The 19,545-nt window shown below is 39.4% G+C and overlaps 1 protein-coding gene across 1 annotated transcript; it reads left to right on the top strand.

The window, feature by feature from the left end:
* The first annotated feature begins 1,769 nt into the window (after positions 1–1,769).
* LOC121358279 (serpin A3-4-like) lies at positions 1,770–12,537 on the top strand. The gene is made up of 5 exons (XM_041476362.1): positions 1,770–2,418; positions 8,623–8,893; positions 10,705–10,712; positions 11,013–11,155; positions 12,349–12,537. Exons 1-5 carry the CDS (start codon positions 1,785–1,787, stop codon positions 12,535–12,537), a joined length of 1,245 nt encoding a protein of 414 aa, XP_041332296.1. The 5' UTR covers positions 1,770–1,784.
* Positions 12,538–19,545: the final 7,008 nt, after the last annotated feature.

Raw genomic sequence — 19,545 nt, 5'->3', positions numbered from 1 at the left:
TGGCTTAAGCTTCTTGGATTGTTTAATTATGATTTTGGGGTTTTTTAAATAGAAAAGATAAGTCCTCTGTGAGATTGGCACATTCGTACAGCATGACTCTCCTTAGGAAAACTGCATTTCTAAATGTTTTTAATTAAGTACATTGACGATAATAACAAATGTAGGGCATGAAATTAAATGGAAGTGGGGTCTTAAGGATTGCTCCCTAAAGCATCTAGAGAGCATTAAAAAAAAAGAAACCAACTAAAAGAATTAGTGTAAGAGTGATGGTGGGAGAAGTCACAAACAAATCAGAGCTTAAATTTAAATGTATTCTAGATATGAAAGTGAACTGTCTGAAAGTGGTTTGTCATGGGATTCAGGCCCTTCCTAGCAATAGTAGTATTCCCATGACCATGATATTCAGAGTGTGAATTAAGGAGTATTTAGAGCATCTATTACTAAAGCCGAGATCAGCCTTCTGAGTTCACTGGGTTTTGGAGAAACAAAATGATGGAAAGTGGAGAACAAAAATGTGGGATCATGGTGAGAGCTGATAAGGATTCAGAGCTTTTACAAGGCAGAGGCTGCATTTCCCAGTGCAAGTCAAAAACCTCAGATATTTTACCCCTAGAGAGAGCTTTGTTTTATAAAAGGTTTGGTAGGTCAAATGATCGCATACCACAGGAGGATGTTTTGGATTTCCAGATATTCCACATCTTTACTTCTCTCTATTGACAGAAGTTATTGAACCAATTGTGATACAGTATTAATTTCTAGAGGTGAAAGTGTTGCCATAGATGTGGAATGAATGGTTTCCCTGCTTCTCTGGAAAAGGCTTTCCTGTTTTGTCTGTATTTTTTTAGTGTCTTTGTTCCTCCAGAAGTCACTCACTCATCTTCGCTTTCAACCATTGTAAGCTCCTCTGCCAAATCACTCTTTTCTATCTTTCTGATGATAAAGACAATACTTCTCTACAGTTTCTCTACTTTTAAAATTTTTTTTAAATTTTGTTTTTAGGTGATTTGATTCGGTCACTGGGCTGGGCACGCCTCTGCATGCAGCAGGCACACTTATTTCTTTTTGGTGCTCTATGTACATACTCATTTTCCCTGTCTTTATAAGCAGCACTGTATATTCAGGGTTTTGATAACATCCTAATTGCTATTTCTTTTGCTATTTTTGTGGAAGTTGTTTTTTTCTTTTAGTTGTGCTCAACTGTTCAAGCTTTATGAAATCACCATAAATGCTCATCACTTCCTCATTAAACAAGTGCATTTGCATTCTCTTATGTGCCTGCATATGGGTTTATATGTAGCCCATTCAAAGACATATGTTTCAATTTTCACAAAAAAGGTATATTTTGCCTTTCTTCTGCTTTGATTTTTCATCAGTTAAATTTCCAAATTTAACTGATTAGCTTTGACTGTCTCCCTTGCTTTCTTCTCAATAAACCTGTGCTTTTGACTCTTTCATCAATTAAAGCCACACTGAAAACAGAATATTGGGGAAAAAAACCAGTTTAAAATGAATTGTAGCTTAACTTTAATGAGGGCGTATTTGGAATTACCTCATCCTACTTTGACTTTAATTTTTATTATTTCATAACCTCTTCAGTAGGTTGAGCAATTTTCCAGAGTCTGCTTCCTTGAAATAGAAAGCTCATTTCCCCCAGTTCAAACATCTTGGAGTCACTGGTGCTAAGCTAACTCTGTATAGTGAAGGGATTGATGTATTGCTAAACAGAAGGTGAAAAGATTTGTAAGCCAAATGTAACTTTTCTTCTATTACAGAATCAGAGAAATATGAAGATGTTGCTTTCCCTGTGTCTTTTACTTGTTGGAATCCATTCCAACAGTTATTGCTATGAGCCTTATCAACAAGGGGTAAGAAACCAGAACCAAAGAGCACAAGAAAACCAAAACATGCCATTGCACAGTGTAAGGAACAGTGTTTGTCGATTTGCATGTTGTTTCTACAAAGATATTTCTTCTCGTGAAAACAACGGAAATGTTTTCTTCTCTCCTTTGAGCATCTCTACCGCCTTTGCAATGCTGACTCTGGGTGCCAGATCAGACACCCTGACACAGATTCTTAGGGTCCTTTGCTTTAACCCTCATCAGATTTCTGAAAATGACATACATGAAGGTTATCGTCAACTCATGCAAATGGTAAACAGAAGGAATGGGGGGTTACAGTTGAATATGGGAAATGTTCTGTTTGTGCTTGATCGACTGAAGCCACAAGAAAAATTTTTAAGTAATCTCAGAAACTTCTATGAAGGAGAAGCTTATCCTATGAACTTCAAGAGGGCTGATCAAGCCCAGATAAAGATCAATGAATATGTAGCAAGAAGAACGAATGGAAAAATCAAGGACCTCGTAAATAACCTAGATCCACTTACTGAAATTCTCCTTATTAGCTATATCTATTTTAACGGTAAGATATACATATTGTGTTCTTCTACTCCATAAATTATTTCCTCAGGTCAGTCTTGGACTTCATCATTTTTTGCAATACAGTTTTGCAGGTGGATTTATGTCTCGTTTCCCTTTTGGTCCTCACTTATATTTAATTAGAAACAAAGCTTTTGGAAATTATGTTCTACTTGACACTGATAACTCCTAGCAAAATGGATGGAAAATTTTCCCATATCTTTTAATATATAAACTTCTTTCCTTCAGAAAATTAAGTGAAATATATGTTGAGGAAGGCATCTCTAGGCAGTAAAGCATCTAATCCCATACAGTCTAGTAGGATTCAAGCACTTTCTTAAATGTTTGGCTGAGATCCATTTCTGTGAATTTCAATCCAGCTGGGTTTTTTGTTCAGCAAGTCCAGAGCTAAATGCAAAGAATCCTATTAAAGGAAAACTTAACATCTTATCAAACAGAATATGTTTAGACAACAGCTTTGCTGTTACTGTGTATGTTTATGTATTGACAACTAAACATGCTACAATAGCTTTAATTTCACGCTTATGTTCTTATTTTTTTACTAACCATGCCTTTGCCAATAGCATGTCTGTAGTCCTGGTGTGTCTAGAGGCATTGGTTTCAACCTTTTTTTTTTGATTTGCAGATTCTAATATTTTCCAGTGGAGAGATGGACCCACCAGTATCAAATACAAGCCTATTGACAATAAGCTTGTTTTTCTTAATTAACTTGTGCAGTCTGCTTAGATACAGTCTTCAGATCTTCCCAGAGCTTTTCAGACTTCTGATCTAATGAGAAGAACAGGATCAAGGCTGTAAGGCTCAATCAGTGGTCTAATAACAGATATTGCGTCTTATTTCAAACTTTCTCTCTCTTACTGATTATATGCCGAAAGCAAAGTATTTGTAGGCAGAGAAATAACATTCCGTAATTTATCTGATAAAAATATCATCAAGCTTTTTAATTGAAATAGAGATTACATATTAGATAAATTTTTAAAAGAAAAGCTATCCTTTTAGAACTGTTAACCTGGATGCTTGCGCTTTCCAATATGAGGCTTCCCCTGAAAATAATTAAGAACCATATTTCTGTTTTGCTTTGCTTTCCATCTGCATCTCTGCTCCTTGTATTAATGTCTGCAGATTTGGCCACAACTAAATGGAGCTAATTGAAATACAGATCACTGATGTTTCTTAGTTCTCTTGAAAACCTACTTGCTTATCTCAAATAAGGTTTTCATTTAGACTTTTATTAAGCATCAGGTACATCTTTCAAGACAGGCAAAAAAACGTTGATTTTTCTTTTACGGAAAGGTGTTTGAAGAATGAGCAATGAATTTAGAAACACAATGGAGACAAAAGCCCAAGAAGCCTTGTATTAAAGATGACTTTGTATTACAGTTAATTTTTACATGTTCTAACAGTAAGGATTCTTGATTTTTTAAAAGAGATGTTCAGTTTACTATCCCAAAGATTTTCTAGCTCCTCTAAAGGTGGTGGAGTTTCAGTTTTAGCTCACCAATTTTAAAGCAAATAGATAGCAAATGAATAGCATTAATCACAATGATATAATAACATTTTTTTGGTCTTGAGATCAAGAGTAGGTTAATTATCTAGAGGTGGGATTAATCTGGAGAGGATTTCTAAACCTCACTGTATAACCAGTCCATACTTTCAGGTGTTGGTCCTCTTTTTGTGCATTACAAACTCCCTTGCACATTACTGGTGACATTTTTTTTTTTTGTGGTGTAGCATAGTACAGAATTCCTTCTTCAAGGACAAAATTCTGGCAATATTTTCCTGACCCTGACCTACAAGACATGTTATTCCACTATATTAACACCAATCCCTTTTCATGCTTTAGTCAAGTTGGTAAAGACAAAGTATACTTTGAATTTCGTTTTGCCCTTTGAGCACTGTGAAGCACTTGAGGAAGGTGCCTAGAAAGTGTCCCCCTAAGACAGATGTGAGAACAGGAATAAGAGTGCCTTTGAAATAGGAGAAAAGTATTAGTGAAGATCATCTCTGTCTAATCTGTGTGTTAACTGATAGTCATGGCTTGGGACCTTAATGATCATCTAGTTCCAATCCCCCTGTGATGGGCAGGAACACCTTCCACTGTACCAGAGTGCTCAAAGGACTGTCCAACCTGGCCTTGATCACTGCCAGGGATAGGGCATCTACAATTTCTCTATTCCATCTTCACAACCCTCATAGTAAAGGATTTCTTCCTTATATCTAATCTAAATTTTAATTTGCCCTCTTTCAGTTTAGTCATTCTCCTTTGTCCTATCACTGTCAGCCTATATAAAAAGTCTTCCCCCCTCTATAGGTACTTCCCCACTTTAGGTACTGGAAGGGACTCTAAGGTTTCCCTGGATTCTTCTCTTCCCAGGCTGAACAGCCCCAACTCTCTCAGCCTGTCTTCACAGGAGAGGTGCTCCAGCCCTCTTGATCATTTTCATAGCCCTCATCTGGAGTAACTCCAACAGATCCACATACTTCTTTTATTGGAGACCCCAGAGCTGAATGCAGTACTCCAGGTGGGATCTTGTCAGAGTGAAGCAGAAGTGGAGCTGGCCACACTTTTTTGATGCAGTTCAATATTTGTTTGGCTTTCTGGGCTGCAAGCACACATTGCTGGGCATGTTGAGATTCTAATCAACTTACAGGACCAAGTCCTTCTCCTCAGGTCTGCTTTCAACTCAATCCATTATTTTCCCAGCTTGTATTTATGTTTGGGATCGCCCCAACCCACATGCAGGACCTTGCACTTGGCGTTGTTGAATTTCACAATATTCTAATGGGGCCACCTCTCAAGCCTGTCTCACTCTCCCTGCATGGCACCCTCTCTGTCTGGGTGGCATCCCTTCACTCTGGAGTGCATCCTTTCCTTGCAGCATGTCAACAGAGCGACACCATCTTGGTGTCACTGGCAAACTTGTGGAGGGTGCACTCAATTCCACCGTGCACTTTACCAACAAAGATACTGAACAGCCCTGGTCCTAATACCAACCTCTGAGGAGCACTGGTCATCCCTGTTCTCCTCTTGGACCACAAGCCATTGATTGCAAGCCTTAATGCAAACATCCAGACAATTCCTGACCCACTCAGTGGGCCACCTCTCACACCCATCTCTCCAGTTTAGAGTCAAGGGTGTCATGCGGGACAGTGTGAAATTCTTTGCAGAGCTCCTGGTAGATGACATCAATTGATCTTTACCACAGTTTACCCTTAGTGAAGTCATGTTGTCTGTCACCAATCACTTTCTAATTTTCCATGTGTCTTAGCATAGTTTCCAGGAGGATCTTCTCCATATCTTGCCACTCAAAGAGGTGAGAAAGACTGGTAGTTTCCTTGGTCTTCCTTTTCTTCATTTTTAAAAATGAGAGCTCTCATTTATCTTTTTCAGTCAGTGGAAATTTCACTGAACTGCCATGACTTCTCAAATATGATGGATAGTGGTATTGCTGTTCCATCTATTTCCCTCATGATCTGCAGGTCCCATGGACATGTTCATCTTCAGGTTCTTCACATGTTCTTGGACCTGATCTTCTTCTACAGTGGACTACTTTCATTCTTCCAGTCCCTGCACTTGCCAGTAAAGATGGAAGGAAAAAATGTCATTGAGTACCTCAGCCTTGTCCATGTTCTGAGTAACCAGGCTTCCCATTTCCTTCTGGAGGGAGTTCACATTTTCCCTAGTCTTCCTTTTATCATTGTCATACCTATAGAAGCTTTTCTTGTTGCCCTCAATGTCCCTGGCCAGATTTAATTCTATCACACCTTTAACTTTCCTAATCTATTCCTTGGAGGCTCAGAAAATCTTTTTTTTATACCTCCCAGGTTACCTGTCCTTGCTTCCACCTTCTGTAGGCTACCTGTTGTGTTTGAGTTCACTAAAGAGTTCCTTGTTCATCCACATAGGCCTCCTGGCATTTTTACCTGACTTCTTCGTTAGGATGGATCACCCTGTGCTTGGTGGAGGTCATCCTTGAATAATAAGAGAATCATAGAACCATTAAAGTGGGAAAAGACCTCCAATATCTTTGAGTTCAGCCTTTAATTGAACACCATCATATGGAATAAACTATTTGCACTGAGTGCCAAGTCCAGTCATTCCTTGAACATTTCCAGTGATCATGATTGTACCATATCCCTGAGCAGCTTTTTAAGATGTTTGACAACTCATTCAGTGAAAAAATTCTTCCTGATGTCCAACCTGAATCTCCCCTGAAAGAGCTTGAGGCCATTTCCTCTTGTCCTGTCACTTGTTACCTGGGAGAAGAGACTGACCCTGACCTGGCTACAGCCTCCTTTCTGGCAGTTGTAGAGAGCAATGAGGTTCCCTCCCCACACACAGCCTCCTTTTTTCCAGCCTAAAACACCCCAGTTCCCTCAGGTGCTCCTCACATGACTGACTCTCTAGACTCTTCCCCAGCTCTGCTGCCCTCAATGCTCCAGCACATCAATGTCTTTCTCATTGTGAGGGTCCCAAAACTGGACCTTGAACAGAACTCAAGGTGTGGCCTCACCAATGCTGAGTACATGGGGACAATCACTGTCCTGGTCCTGCTGGCCACACTATTGCTGACACAGGCCAGGATGCCATTGGCCTTCTTGGCCACCTGGGCACAGCTAGCTCTTGTTCAGCTGCTGTTAACCAGCACCTTTAGGTCCTTTTCCACTGGGCCACTTTCCAGCCACTCTGCCCCCAGCCTATAAAGCTGATGAGATCATTGTGACAAACCAGCTTTCTTGGGGTCCTCTTCCCTCCACGGCTTTATCCCAAGCAGATCTCTGAAGAGACCAAAGTTTGCACTCCCAAAGCTCAGAGTAGTGATCTTAACATCCTATGCAGTTTTCAAGCAAAATTCTTCTTGAAATCAGTTGGTTTTCCCTGAGTTGAGCGCTAGATAAATGTTAAGTTTTTCAGGACTGGTGTCATTTATGTTTTTGTGATTCATTCTACTTTTTTTTTTTCCTCAAGCATAATAATGTAAAAGTTCTGCGTGTTATATATCTGATGATAGAAGTCACTATTAATGAAGTATATAAAAGTATATGAAAAGTATAAAAGTAGCAAAAAGTAGCAACTTTTTCCTGCTCAGAGTGTTGCAGTTGTCAATCTATGCTTTCAGAGACCAAGACATGCACTGAAGAAGCCTCATTTCACTTTTTCAAAAGCTACTTAGTAGTGCAGGCTATGTCAGATGGTGGAAAGAGCAGATGATAATTATTTCATTTGTAACAAGTTGCCTAGTAATCAGTGTTCAAATAGAAATCAGAAGTCAAAAGGGGTTGCATCTTGTTTCATGATTTTCTTGATGCCACTTATTTTAGTTAGTGTCACAGCTCTACTTTTGCCCATTGCATTTGATAAAATGTTAGTTTTGCTTTAGAAGGCAAAATTTACTACAGAGCAACAAGATTTCTTAAAAATTACATTAAAAACAACAAAAAAAAACCTTTCCAAAACTCCACAATTACTTAAAAAAATTTGTTCAGCCTCTGAAACATGTGATGTGGATACCTGGAATTTGGCTTTGAAATTCCTCTCCACTGAGGATAAGAACCTTTCAGAGTTTCAATATGGATGGTTTGTTTCACCATGACTAAGTGAGGAACTTTTGAAAATTTAATATGATGAAGACAGTGGAAAAGTTTTCTGCTGTTGCTGTTTTGTTTCCTAACTCAGCAGTCTGGTAAAATTAAGCTCCTTATGACTCTATACATCACCAGATAATGTGAGGTATCAACACCTCTCTGCAAGTAACCCAAATCCCTTAAATTCTCTGGAGAATTCATCCCTCGTGCCACCCTTTACTAGCCTATTTTGTTTTGGGAATAAGAAAATGAGAGAATCTTCTTCTGAGATTAGATAAAGGCTGCATTATATGAGGACTTTACAGGCTCCTCAAAACTGTTATCATGGAAGAAAAGTGCAAGTTAAAACCCTTGATAACTCATCTAAATGAAGGATTTTGCAGCCTGCTGTAAGATCTGAGGGAGTGTTTTACATCACATTCTACCGTGTGTTGCTATTGAATTATTCTGAATATTTATTAAGAGCAAGTGATCATTGTAAATTGGTTTATCTTTGAAGCTGATCCATCTGTGCCAGTTTCTGTCATCTAAGAATGTGTCCTATGATATGTGGTTTCATGTCCTCAAAAATATCCTGTAACTCTGTCTCTTATATTTCAAGCTGAATGGGAAAAACCTTTCGATCCAAAATACACTAAAATGAGCAAATTTTTTGTGGATGGATACAAGGCTGTTGAAGTCCCAATGATGTTTGGAATGGGCCTGTTCAAGCATGGCTATGATGAGCAGCTGTCTTCCACTGTGGTGCAAATGGATTACAAAGGAGGTGCTTCAGCATTTTTTATTCTGCCTGATAGAGGAAGAATGAGGAAGCTGGAGAAAAGATTGTCTTGTGAACGTTTGTCAAGGTGGACGACATTAGTCACAAAAAGGTAAAATTCTGCAGTTCTTGGTTCAGATGGTAGCCAAGGAAACAAATGTGCTGGGATATGACACAGAATCAGTATGCAATTTTTAGTTCTGCTTTAAGCAGTAGAAGAAATTTCCTGACCTAAGTTGGATCTGGCTGATTTAGTGTCCATGTGTTTTCACATTCTGTACTGCATGCACTGAAAACCTTCACAGAGTAGGACTTTTGCTATTTCTGCATTTTGTTTCCCATCTTCAGCTCTTAATAGGCCCAAGTTTTTTTACTTAGAATGCTTCTCACTTTTTTGGGGGGAGGTTTTCTGCCTTCTATTTACAAGTAAATTCCTACCACTTCAGCCTCTTTTCTTGTCTCTTTCTTAATTTCTGCCTATTAAAATTAACAGCAATTGTACAATTAAAGTTGAAATAACTTCCATTCAGCAATTGTGAGGGCAAAGCTCAATATGTGGAAAAAAACAAACCAAAACAAAATAAACAAATCTTTAAAAACCACACAAAAACAATATCATTCTCTGTGCACCTTTACAGTTTTGAAACTTCTGGGAGTAGCTATGTGATTTGTGACTATAGGACAAAAAGATGGTGAATCAAGATACTTAGGCATAATTTTTGCCAGAGAAGCAATTGCCTTTGCAGTTATCAAGATGAATGGTAAATACAGTTGGAGGAATTTGTATTTCCTCTCTCCATCTTATAACATGAAAAAGAATCACAGTGAAAGATAAGTTTGTTTCATGCTGCTCCCCATATTTCATCATAACCATTCTCTCCTACAAAATAATGACACAAATTCCTCCTTTTTCCTTTAATCTTTAAAACAATTGATTGTATCAGCTATTATTTGGAGTCTCTGGGAGGTCTTAATAAATGAAAGTATTATATAGAATCATGTAAAGGCTGTAAGCTATGTGTTTGTCCCTTCTCTGTCTGCAAATTGGTGTTGATATTAGTGGCAGAAGCGTTGTGAAGGACATTTTCATTTCTGGTGGCTGGCAAAGAGAATAGTGCTGAAGTGTCACCAGCACAGACAGCTAACATCTTTTAAATGGCTGAACTATAGAGAAAATGTCACTTTCACTTCTGGAACGTGTATCCCACTGCTCCTTTCCTGGTTGCATTGTTACTGTGTGTGTGTTTGTGGCTTTCCCACTCCTCCGGAAGCAAGTGGGGCTCCTCTGGAAGCAATTGGGGGGAAGAAGTGCCTTTAGGTAACAGTAAGGCAGATGATTCAGTGATAGCTGCAGCCTCATTCAGGGCAGCAATCAGCACAGACTGAAATCAGGGAGAAGCAAGCGGTCAGCAACTTGTTACCAAACTACCAGCACTCTTGTTTTTAGATACAGACAGAGCTGCCATTAGATGCTGTGCGATGCTGGAGGTATGGGCCTTTTCCTTTCCACTTGCCCACTGGATGGCTTTCTCTTAGGTTAGCTTCATTAAGTGCTCCACATCTCCCTGACCTAAAGACCTGGAGAGCTGTGTTGGTTTCTCACCAGAAAATAGTACCTAATGTCAGAGCTATCACTAACCTCTGTCTCATTATGCTGCTTCTAGCATAAATGTTGGGCTTAACCTTTGAAAAGTAATTGTTAGATACTTAGGAGAAAAACAAGGAAGAAATGAGTCAGAAACACAGAGCTTCAGTTAATTTATGGAAGCAGCAATCTAGTCACTTAAAACTGAGTAAGTCAGACACTGGGCTTGACACAGAAAAAAATTATCTATTGGCTAACTATATTCTGTAAATTTGCTTTTGTCTTTTATTTTGCCATTGATCCTTCTATCACTATGTACTCTTGTCCTCCTTCTTCAGTGGATATAGTTTCATTTTATCTGTCCTGTTCTATATGATAAATACACAAGGCCAGGTTTTTTCTCCAAAAGTAACATTCAGTGAACTTGAACATGTTGGATTTTTTTTGTGCTCAGCTTGCTCTGCATCCTAAGTAATGGCTCATGATTGAGGTGCTTCCAGTTGATTGCACAAGAGATCACTAACTTCAGAAAATTTACATCTCCTATGTAGACTAGAGGGAGGCTGCAGTCTATGAGTCTATGTTGTTTTGTGATAACTGATCAAATGTTTCACTGTATTCTTGCACTTCTTTTCTGACAGGTCAGTAAATTTGTATCTTCCGAAATTCACGCTTTATGGGACATATAACCTAAAAGATATCTTATATAAAATGGGCATCATGGATCTATTCACTGATAAGGCTGACCTCTCTGGGATCACTGGGCAGCCCCAGCACAGAATTTCCCAGGTAAGTCATACTGCTTTTTGTTTTATAGGCACATGGTTACTGATACTTGCATCACTTTCTGCACAACTATTCGTGGTGCAAAACTCATATAAAAGGCTTTGCTTCACATGAAAAGGCAGCTGATGGCATACAGAGTATTTTGTCCACGTTAGTTGTACTGTATGTCTAATTGGGTTGGAGCAAGTTACTAGTCTGTAATTTTTTAATCTAGAAGGCTATTTTGACCTGCATGGGGCAACTTTATAAAACATACATGACCAAATCATTATCTATCCACACCTTGGTATCCTCTTGTAGCACGCTGTTACAGTCACCACTGGCTGCTTCTGATTGTCTGCCTTCTTTAGCCTGCTTGGGGGCAAGTAGGGAGCTGTAGGATGTATCACTGCTCGTATTTTGTGGAGGTGAGGGAAGAGGAAAAACACTGCTTGCTTTTAAACTGTTTGGGGGGAATGAAAATGCAGTTATTACAAACATTTGGCTTCAAGCATATGAACAATGACTGCCAGGCTCAGGCAAAAGCTACAGACAGATCATGCTTCAATAAACCTAGAGTTTAAAGCTGACAATCAGGGCAAACTTAATTGTCTAATGAAGAAAACAAATGCCCTCATGACCTCAAGTGGACATTAACGAATCAGGGTCTGTCAGCATCTTGATTTTGCAAGGTCAAACTGTTGTGTTTCTGTGCTTTGACCCTCCATTTTTGGCCCTTCATCTTTGCTCCCATTTTTCCCAAAACATGAAGGAACTAAGGAAACATAATTTAAGATTCCTATTCATTGTGCTAATCTGCATGTTGTTTCTTTAACTATATGAACTTCTAATACACAGTTAAATATGGTCTAACTCTCTTAACATTTGGTCTAGCTGTACAGATCTCCATGAGTAGATGCAAAGAATAAGAAACGAAACAAAGCAAATGTTTTCACTAGCAGGGACATGCCCCTCCAGTGGAGAGTAATTTTTCCTCTCTGGGGCATAGAAAGGTATGCTGCAAGGTGTGCAAGGCTAGAAAGCTTGCTGATTCCCCCCGCCGCCCCCCACCCTAACTTTGCAATCTTTAAGCAGTGGACTCACATCTGTCCATCTGACGCTCATTTCTTACCAGTAACTACTTCAGACACTTTTATTCTTATTTAGGTGACTAGTTTTGTACCCCCTTGACTTGTAAAATGTCTGTTTCTTCGCAGGCCATTCATAAGGCTGTGGTAAAGGTGGATGAGACTGGCACCGAAGCAGCAGCTGCCACAGGCATGGAAATAGTGCCCATGTCCGTTCCAGCTACCGTTAGATTCGACAGGCCCTTCCTAATGGTCATAACTATGGAGAACACTATACTCTTCATGGGAAAAATTGTGAACCCTCTGAAAAAAAATTAAGTTAATGTACAAGTTAGGTATGTGGTGATCACTCTTAGATCAAGTATTAGACCTGATGAGTATGGCATGGCTACAGAGGGCCTCTCCACCTCTTAACTGATGTTATTCACTGTTTTTTGTAGATGAGACTCTTCATCAGTTTAAGTTATCATAGTTGCATGTTTGTTTGGGCCTTGCTTCTTTTTTTTTTTTTTTTTTTTTTTAAGAAGGTTGCATTCATGCAGAACTGTCATTGCTCTGGGACAAAAATAGGCCTGTGTGATACTGACAGCTTAGATACATCTTCTAGCAGGGAAGATGAGAAGCATGTGGGTGGAGAGGGTTGTGTACGTCTGCTTCTTCCCTCATGGCTGCCTTCTCACCTATATTTTTATGTTGACTGACAAATAGGTACAAGTTATGTCACTTTACTATTTGTGTCAACTTTCCTACCAACATGAAATTCATAGCTAGCATAAAACTTAACATGCATAATGCTTATTACCTTGCCTAGTACCATTGTTGTCCAGTGAGTCTATTACACCCTTGCCTGTCAGCTGTTGTCCCAGCTTGGCTGCTGCAAAGGGGTCTCAAAGAAGGGGTGTTTTCCCCCTGCAGATATATATTGCCCTGCCTGCTGTTTCTGTGTAATCTATAGTCCAGACTCATTCCAGGGCAAACTTTTGAGGTTCTAAGAATTTGATCTAAGAAAAAAAAGAGATAGATCTGATCTCTGCACTTTGGCACCCTGGAGCCAACTCTTGTGAATCAAACATACAGCTCAGAGCAGCCAGAAGACTACTTCTAGCTTATGCCTGCACCTAAAGTAGCTCCTAGAAGTCCCCAGGCAGCAGGAAGCACAAGCCATGTCCCCCAGGTGCCAGTGTGGGTACCATTACTGTCTGCCTGGGAGATTACCCATGGTAGTAAGCACCGTTCCAGTATTGTTTGCAGGACCAGGCACCCTACCAATAAGACCCATACCCCATCAGTGGTACTTGCCATGTCTCTTGATATAACCCCTTCTGTTCCCAGACTGTCTGGTAATACAACATTGGTACTCTTCTTCTCATCTGCTTCATGGTTAGTATAGCCACAATATTATAAAGGGCTGTTTTCACTATTAGGAGACACAATAACCAGTCACATTCACAATGAACATGCTTATTTTATTTCCTTGTTTTCTTTCCTATCTATTTTTTTCTTCTGGTTTTTACAACATCTATCATTATTTTATTTCTTTGCTCATGTTCCTGGTATATGTCTGATCTCTGGTTGCAGGAGGGGTAAATTACTGACTAAAGTGGGTTAGTCTGTTAATAGGTATTAAGCACTTACACCAGTCTTTGCACAGCCTTGAAATATGCAGACAAATGTACTATGGGAGAACAACAACAATTAATAAACGTGACATTAAAAAGTTTATAATTTTGCTATTTTCCTTTTATAATTCAGAGTCAAGAATTAAGTATGGTTCAAGCAGGTTTTTTTTACTAGTGTCAACAAATAATTATTAATTTACTGCTCATATACATTAGATTGGCACAGTAATGCCAGTTTCAGAAAGCCCTCTGCCTTTAGCCTGAGCAATAAATAGTAGGTTATCTCTGCTAGGCAGAGAACCTTTTGGGAAGGCTGGACATTCATTTCACGCAAAGATGTTTATTTCAAAACCTTTAGAATGTGTGCTGCTTCTACTCTATCAAGTGCGTAGCTTCTGAGTGTCTCTCATGACTCTTCTAAAAAGCTGTCTCTTGACTCCCTCTAATAGCTGTTATCAGTCTTGGCACATTTTTGAGCTGAAGTTCCTGTTATTCCATAAACAAAATACAGGCCATCTGTATCATATCTTTTTGTGTTTTAATAAATTAGGTCAGGGAAACAAAAAAATTGCTTAGAAGCTTTTTGTAGAGGAACCCGCTTCCAAATTAAAATCACAATGAAGAAAAACTCATATCTATGGCATTCAAATAAGTCAATAAGAAAAAATAAATTTAGTGTTTCCCAAACTGAAAATTAGGTATACTAAACTTGCCTACATCACTGGATCCACAGCAAACCTTGGCAGGGTACTTTCTTCAGGTGCTTGGAGATATTTGTAATCTACATCAATCTAAAGGCACTGCAGATTTTCCTAGGTCACAGATAGTTTTCTGACAAAATCAGATCTTGCAGCTTGCATTTCTGTAAAAATGTACAGCAATGCATTTTGAAGTAAATCCAAGAAACCCTAACTTGTGAACAGAAAAAACAAATATATATATATTCACACTGAAAACTAAACTAGAATTAAGAAGAAAAGATTCAGAAATTGAAGTCATTATCAGCTCAGGGAATGTCCCCTTGCCAAAAAGAACAATTCCAGAACATTAAAACTGTAATAAGAAAGGACAAGGAGAACTTTGAGGGAAATGCCACAAAATAGTTTATTCTTTTTAAAAGAGATAATTTCAAAGAGCCTCAGGCACCAGTAGATGTCCAAAGTGTAAAAGAAGTGTTCAAGGAGGAGCAGTGGCAAAACAGAAAAGCTCAATCCATTGCACATGGGCTTCCTATGCAGTGGCTGAGCTTAAACCACTACTCCAAGCTGAACTAACAATAGAATAGTATTCAGGGAGGAAAAAAAGTAGTCAAAGAGCAAGTAACAACAAATTACCCTGATTGTTTAGTATGCATGCAAGAGCTCCTAGCTGTCTTAAGAAGAAAAATGTTAAGCTTTCCACACTGATGCAACAGTTAAACTATCTCCATACCACACTAATAGGAAGTGACAAATCTGGTGTTCAATTTTTTCAAAAAGATGCAAGCATGCATCTGGAGTGCAGACTAGTTAGATCAACTTCAGGTTTTTTGAAACTGCAGAATTTGTAGTTCTAGGAATAAGTATGACAAAATATTGAATAATAAACATGGTCATAGAAACATAGAATTTCTAGGTTGGAAGATCAATCCTTAAGATCAACTCTAGCCCTTAATCCAAAATAGTCAAGTCCAACCCAGTCCACATCCACACGTACCACCAGAGGTGGTGACTCAACCACTTCCCTGAGTGGCCTGTTCCCATGCTTGACAACCCTTTCCATGAAGAATTATTTCCTAATATTCAATTTAACCACCCCCTCCCTCACTCCACACCCCCCGGCACAATTTGAGGCCATATTTCTTCTTCTATCACTTGTAAATTGGGATAAGAAACTGACCCCCACCTGACTACACCTTCCTTCCTCCATTTAGAGAGTTGTAGAAAGTGACAAGATTCCCTTTCAGCCTTCTTTTCTCCAGGCTAAAAAACCTCAGCTCCCTGAGCCACTCTTCATATGACTGATTATCTGGACTCTTCTCCAGCTCTGTTCCCATCTCTGGACGTGCTCCAGCCCCTCAATGTCTTTCTTGTCATGAGGGGCTCAGAACTGAACACAGGATTTGAGGTGTGGCCTCACCAGTGCTGAGTACAGGGGGCAATCACTGTCCTGGTCCTGGTGGCCACACTACTGCTGACACAGGCCAGGATGCCATTGGCCTTCTTGGCCACCTGGGCACTGCTGGCTCATGTTCAGCTGCTGTCAAATTGCACCCCCAGGTCCTTTTCCACCAGGCATCTTTCCAGCCATTCTGCCACTGGCCTGTAGTATCACAGGTAGTTGTTTTGGCTGGATGCTTTGGGGGACACTATCAAAAGCTTTACTAAAGTCCAGGTACATAACATCCACAGCCATTCCTCATTCACTCAGCTGGCCACCCTGTCAGAGAAGGAGGTCAGGTCAGTACAAGTCCTTCTTTTCTCCAGGCTAAAAAACCTCAGCTCCCTGAGCCACTCTTCATATGACTGATTATCTGGACTCTTCTCCAGCTCTGTTCCCATCTCTGGACGTGCTCCAGCCCCTCAATGTCTTTCTTGTCATGAGGGGCTCAGAACTGAACACAGGATTTGAGGTGTGGCCTCACCAGTGCTGAGTACAGGGGGCAATCACTGTCCTGGTCCTGGTGGCCACACTACTGCTGACACAGGCCAGGATGCCATTGGCCTTCTTGGCCACCTGGGCACAGCTGGCTCATGTTCAGCTGCTGTCAAATTGCACCCCCAGGTCCTTTTCCACCAGGCATCTTTCCAGCCATTCTGCCACTGGCCTGTAGTATCACAGGTAGTTGTTTTGGCTGGATGCTTTGGGGGACACTATCAAAAGCTTTACTAAAGTCCAGGTACATAACATCCACAGCCATTCCTCATTCACTCAGCTGGCCACCCTGTCAGAGAAGGAGGTCAGGTCAGTACAAGTAGCACCTGCCTTTCATAAACCTGTGCTGGCTGGGCCTGATCACCCAGTTGTCTGCATGCTGTGTCATGGCACTCACAAGAATCTACTCCATAACCTTCCCTGGCAATGAAGTCAGGCTGAGTGTCCTGTAATGCCCCAGATCCTCCTTCTGGTCCTTCCTGTAGATGGACAGCCCATTTGCCAACTTCCATTTGTCTGGGACCTCCCTGGAGAGCCAGAACTGCTGATAAATGATTGAAAGTGGTTTGGTGAGCTCTTCCACCAGCTCTCTCAGTACACTTGTGTGTGTCTAATTGGTGCAAGAGGTTGCTGACCATTTTCCCTTGGTTTATGAGGTTTTCTTTCTTCCCCCTGTGCCTGTGTTGCAGCTCAGGCATCTGGGTATGCTCTGAACAGTGGGTCTTATTATTAACAACTGAGGCAAAGAAGGCACTGAGAATCTCAGTGCCTTCCTCATCCATTGTGACAATCTTCCTTCTTGCATCCAATAAAGGATGGACATTCACTTTAGCTTCTTATTGCTAATGTTTTTATAGAAACATTTTATTGTCTTTTACAGCAGCAGCCAGAACTTTTTGCCAAAGAATTCTTTGAAGAGCTGATATGTCCACATATTGTAATGGTTTTGTTGGTATATGCCACATACTTCTGAAAGCATACAAAATTCCTCAGGGCAGGACCTAAACCAATCACAAACTAGTAGGGAGGGAATACCCTTTATAAGCAGAGTGTTCAGGCGTGCATTGTTCAGAGAAGGTGGAGATGAAATGGGACTTTAATAAATTGTGACATTACACATTTTTCTGGCGTTTCACCTTGTTCCTTGCGAAGGATCTCACAGTACCCAGTGGCCAGATGATCAGAGGGGAATCACTAAATACAAGGCAAAGAACACAAGGGGAAAAGCCTTTGGTTTATACTTGGCATGATGGGCTCAGGTTAGTCATTTCCACTCAGGACAGAGATTTTGCAGTGATGCTGGATAGGCCACTGAATATGTAATATCTATGCTAAGTGACAAGGAAAAAGGACACCAAACAGTTGGAGATGTGGAGAAAGGGAAAGAGAGAAAGCTTGTGTATATGTGTACACTATATATGTATTCTACTGTGTATGTGTAGCCTCTATTTACTGCCAAAGCCTAAGTGCTCATTTCCTCTTGCTGTGCCCAAGGCTGTCCAAGACCTCTCAGGGCATTTTTATTTCCTCAATTAACAGCAACACTTCTATCAGCTCAATGGTTCAGTAGGAAATTACCAAAAATCTAAGCCAAATTATATGACTCAGTACTTTAGAAGCATTCACAAAAAAAAAAAAAAAAAAGAAGTGTGGGTTTTTCTGAGAGTTTAAAAAGGTCTTTTTGTCACTTTGAATGGTTGAAGTAGGTCAATTTATGTTTGCCTTCATATTTGCAGTTTTGTTCTTTTTGCAACCATTAATTATATTTCTTACAATCAAATTAATGCCTTGCTATTTACCAGTGAACCTTCACAAAGATTCTAACCAGATCTCATATCTCTTTTTTAATATTTCTGGGTTTTGTTCTTTTATTTCTATATCAAATGTATTTAGATATTTGTTAAAATGGGAATATCTCATTAGTAATCACTTTTTTCCCATCAGATTCAAAGTAAACTTGAATAAAATTTATTTATTAATGTGAATTAGCTCTCAGCACACCAGTTCTAAATTGTTTTTCCTAAATTCTATTTCCTTAGAGTATATGATAAATCTGGTTTTAATTAACAAAAAAAAGCAAATGGGAATAAAACTATGAGTGGCAAAATAATGACAACCTCATTTCTCAGGTCCTCTACAACTGATGCAGAGGATTTTCCACTCTGACTTCAAGAACTGAGTGCACGATCGAAACTTTCCTGTAAACAATTGTTTTCTTTCCAGTCAGACATTTCTGTCTTTAAATAATGTTCATAGTACCTTATTTTTATTATCTTCATATAAAATAAATTACCTTTCTCTCCCTAGAGAAATTTCAATACACTGAATTTTTCAGAAATTGTGACAAAAATTTTAATTCTCAGCAAATTGCCTAAAATAGTTTTGAGTTTTGTTTTCCATTTTATTGTTAAATAGTAGAAAAATCATTCTCTTCATATTATCTTGTAAAAATAAAAATTAGCATGGAACATTTTCATTATTTCTCTTTCAAAATGTTGACAAAGTCAAATATTCATGTTAAGGTTTCTCTGACTCTGCTTTCTTACATGGAAACTTCTCTTTCAGACAATTTCCAGTAAGTTTTCCTGAGAAAGGATTTTTGAGTGGAACATTAAGGGCTACAGGAAGAATCTGGATACTTGTGCAATCTAGGAAAGTTTCTCAGGTGTGGGAAAAAATGTTGAGCATTTGCAAAGTAGGTTGTAAGTAATAGAAAACTGAAGTTATAGCTTTGGTATAACCCTACTACCATCTACCTACTACCATAAGTGGGGGCCTCCAGCTCAAAGGATTTAGGGACTTCTTAGCTTTGGCTGGCCACTGAATGCTATACAGCACAAGTAAAAATAATTGCTTTTACACTAAACTGTGAACAGAAATATGTTTAGAACATGCTGGTAAAAAATATCTTCCTTTGTAGACAGTGAATCCTCTTAGACATAGTCTTGGCTTCCAGGATTCTGTTTCTGGTGAGGAAACACTATTCACTGTGCTTCAGAAATTACTTCAGGAAGGATCCCAATAGTTGAGAGATTTCCGGAGATCAGGGAAGACTAAGTGCCATCTCTGCTGT

This window comes from Pyrgilauda ruficollis, unplaced genomic scaffold, assembly GCF_017590135.1.
Source record: "Pyrgilauda ruficollis isolate IOZ18807 unplaced genomic scaffold, ASM1759013v1 scaffold38, whole genome shotgun sequence".
Taxonomy (NCBI): Eukaryota; Metazoa; Chordata; class Aves; order Passeriformes; family Passeridae; genus Pyrgilauda; species Pyrgilauda ruficollis.
The sequence above is the reverse complement of the archived record's forward strand: the minus strand, read 5'-3'. Positions and strand labels throughout refer to the sequence as shown.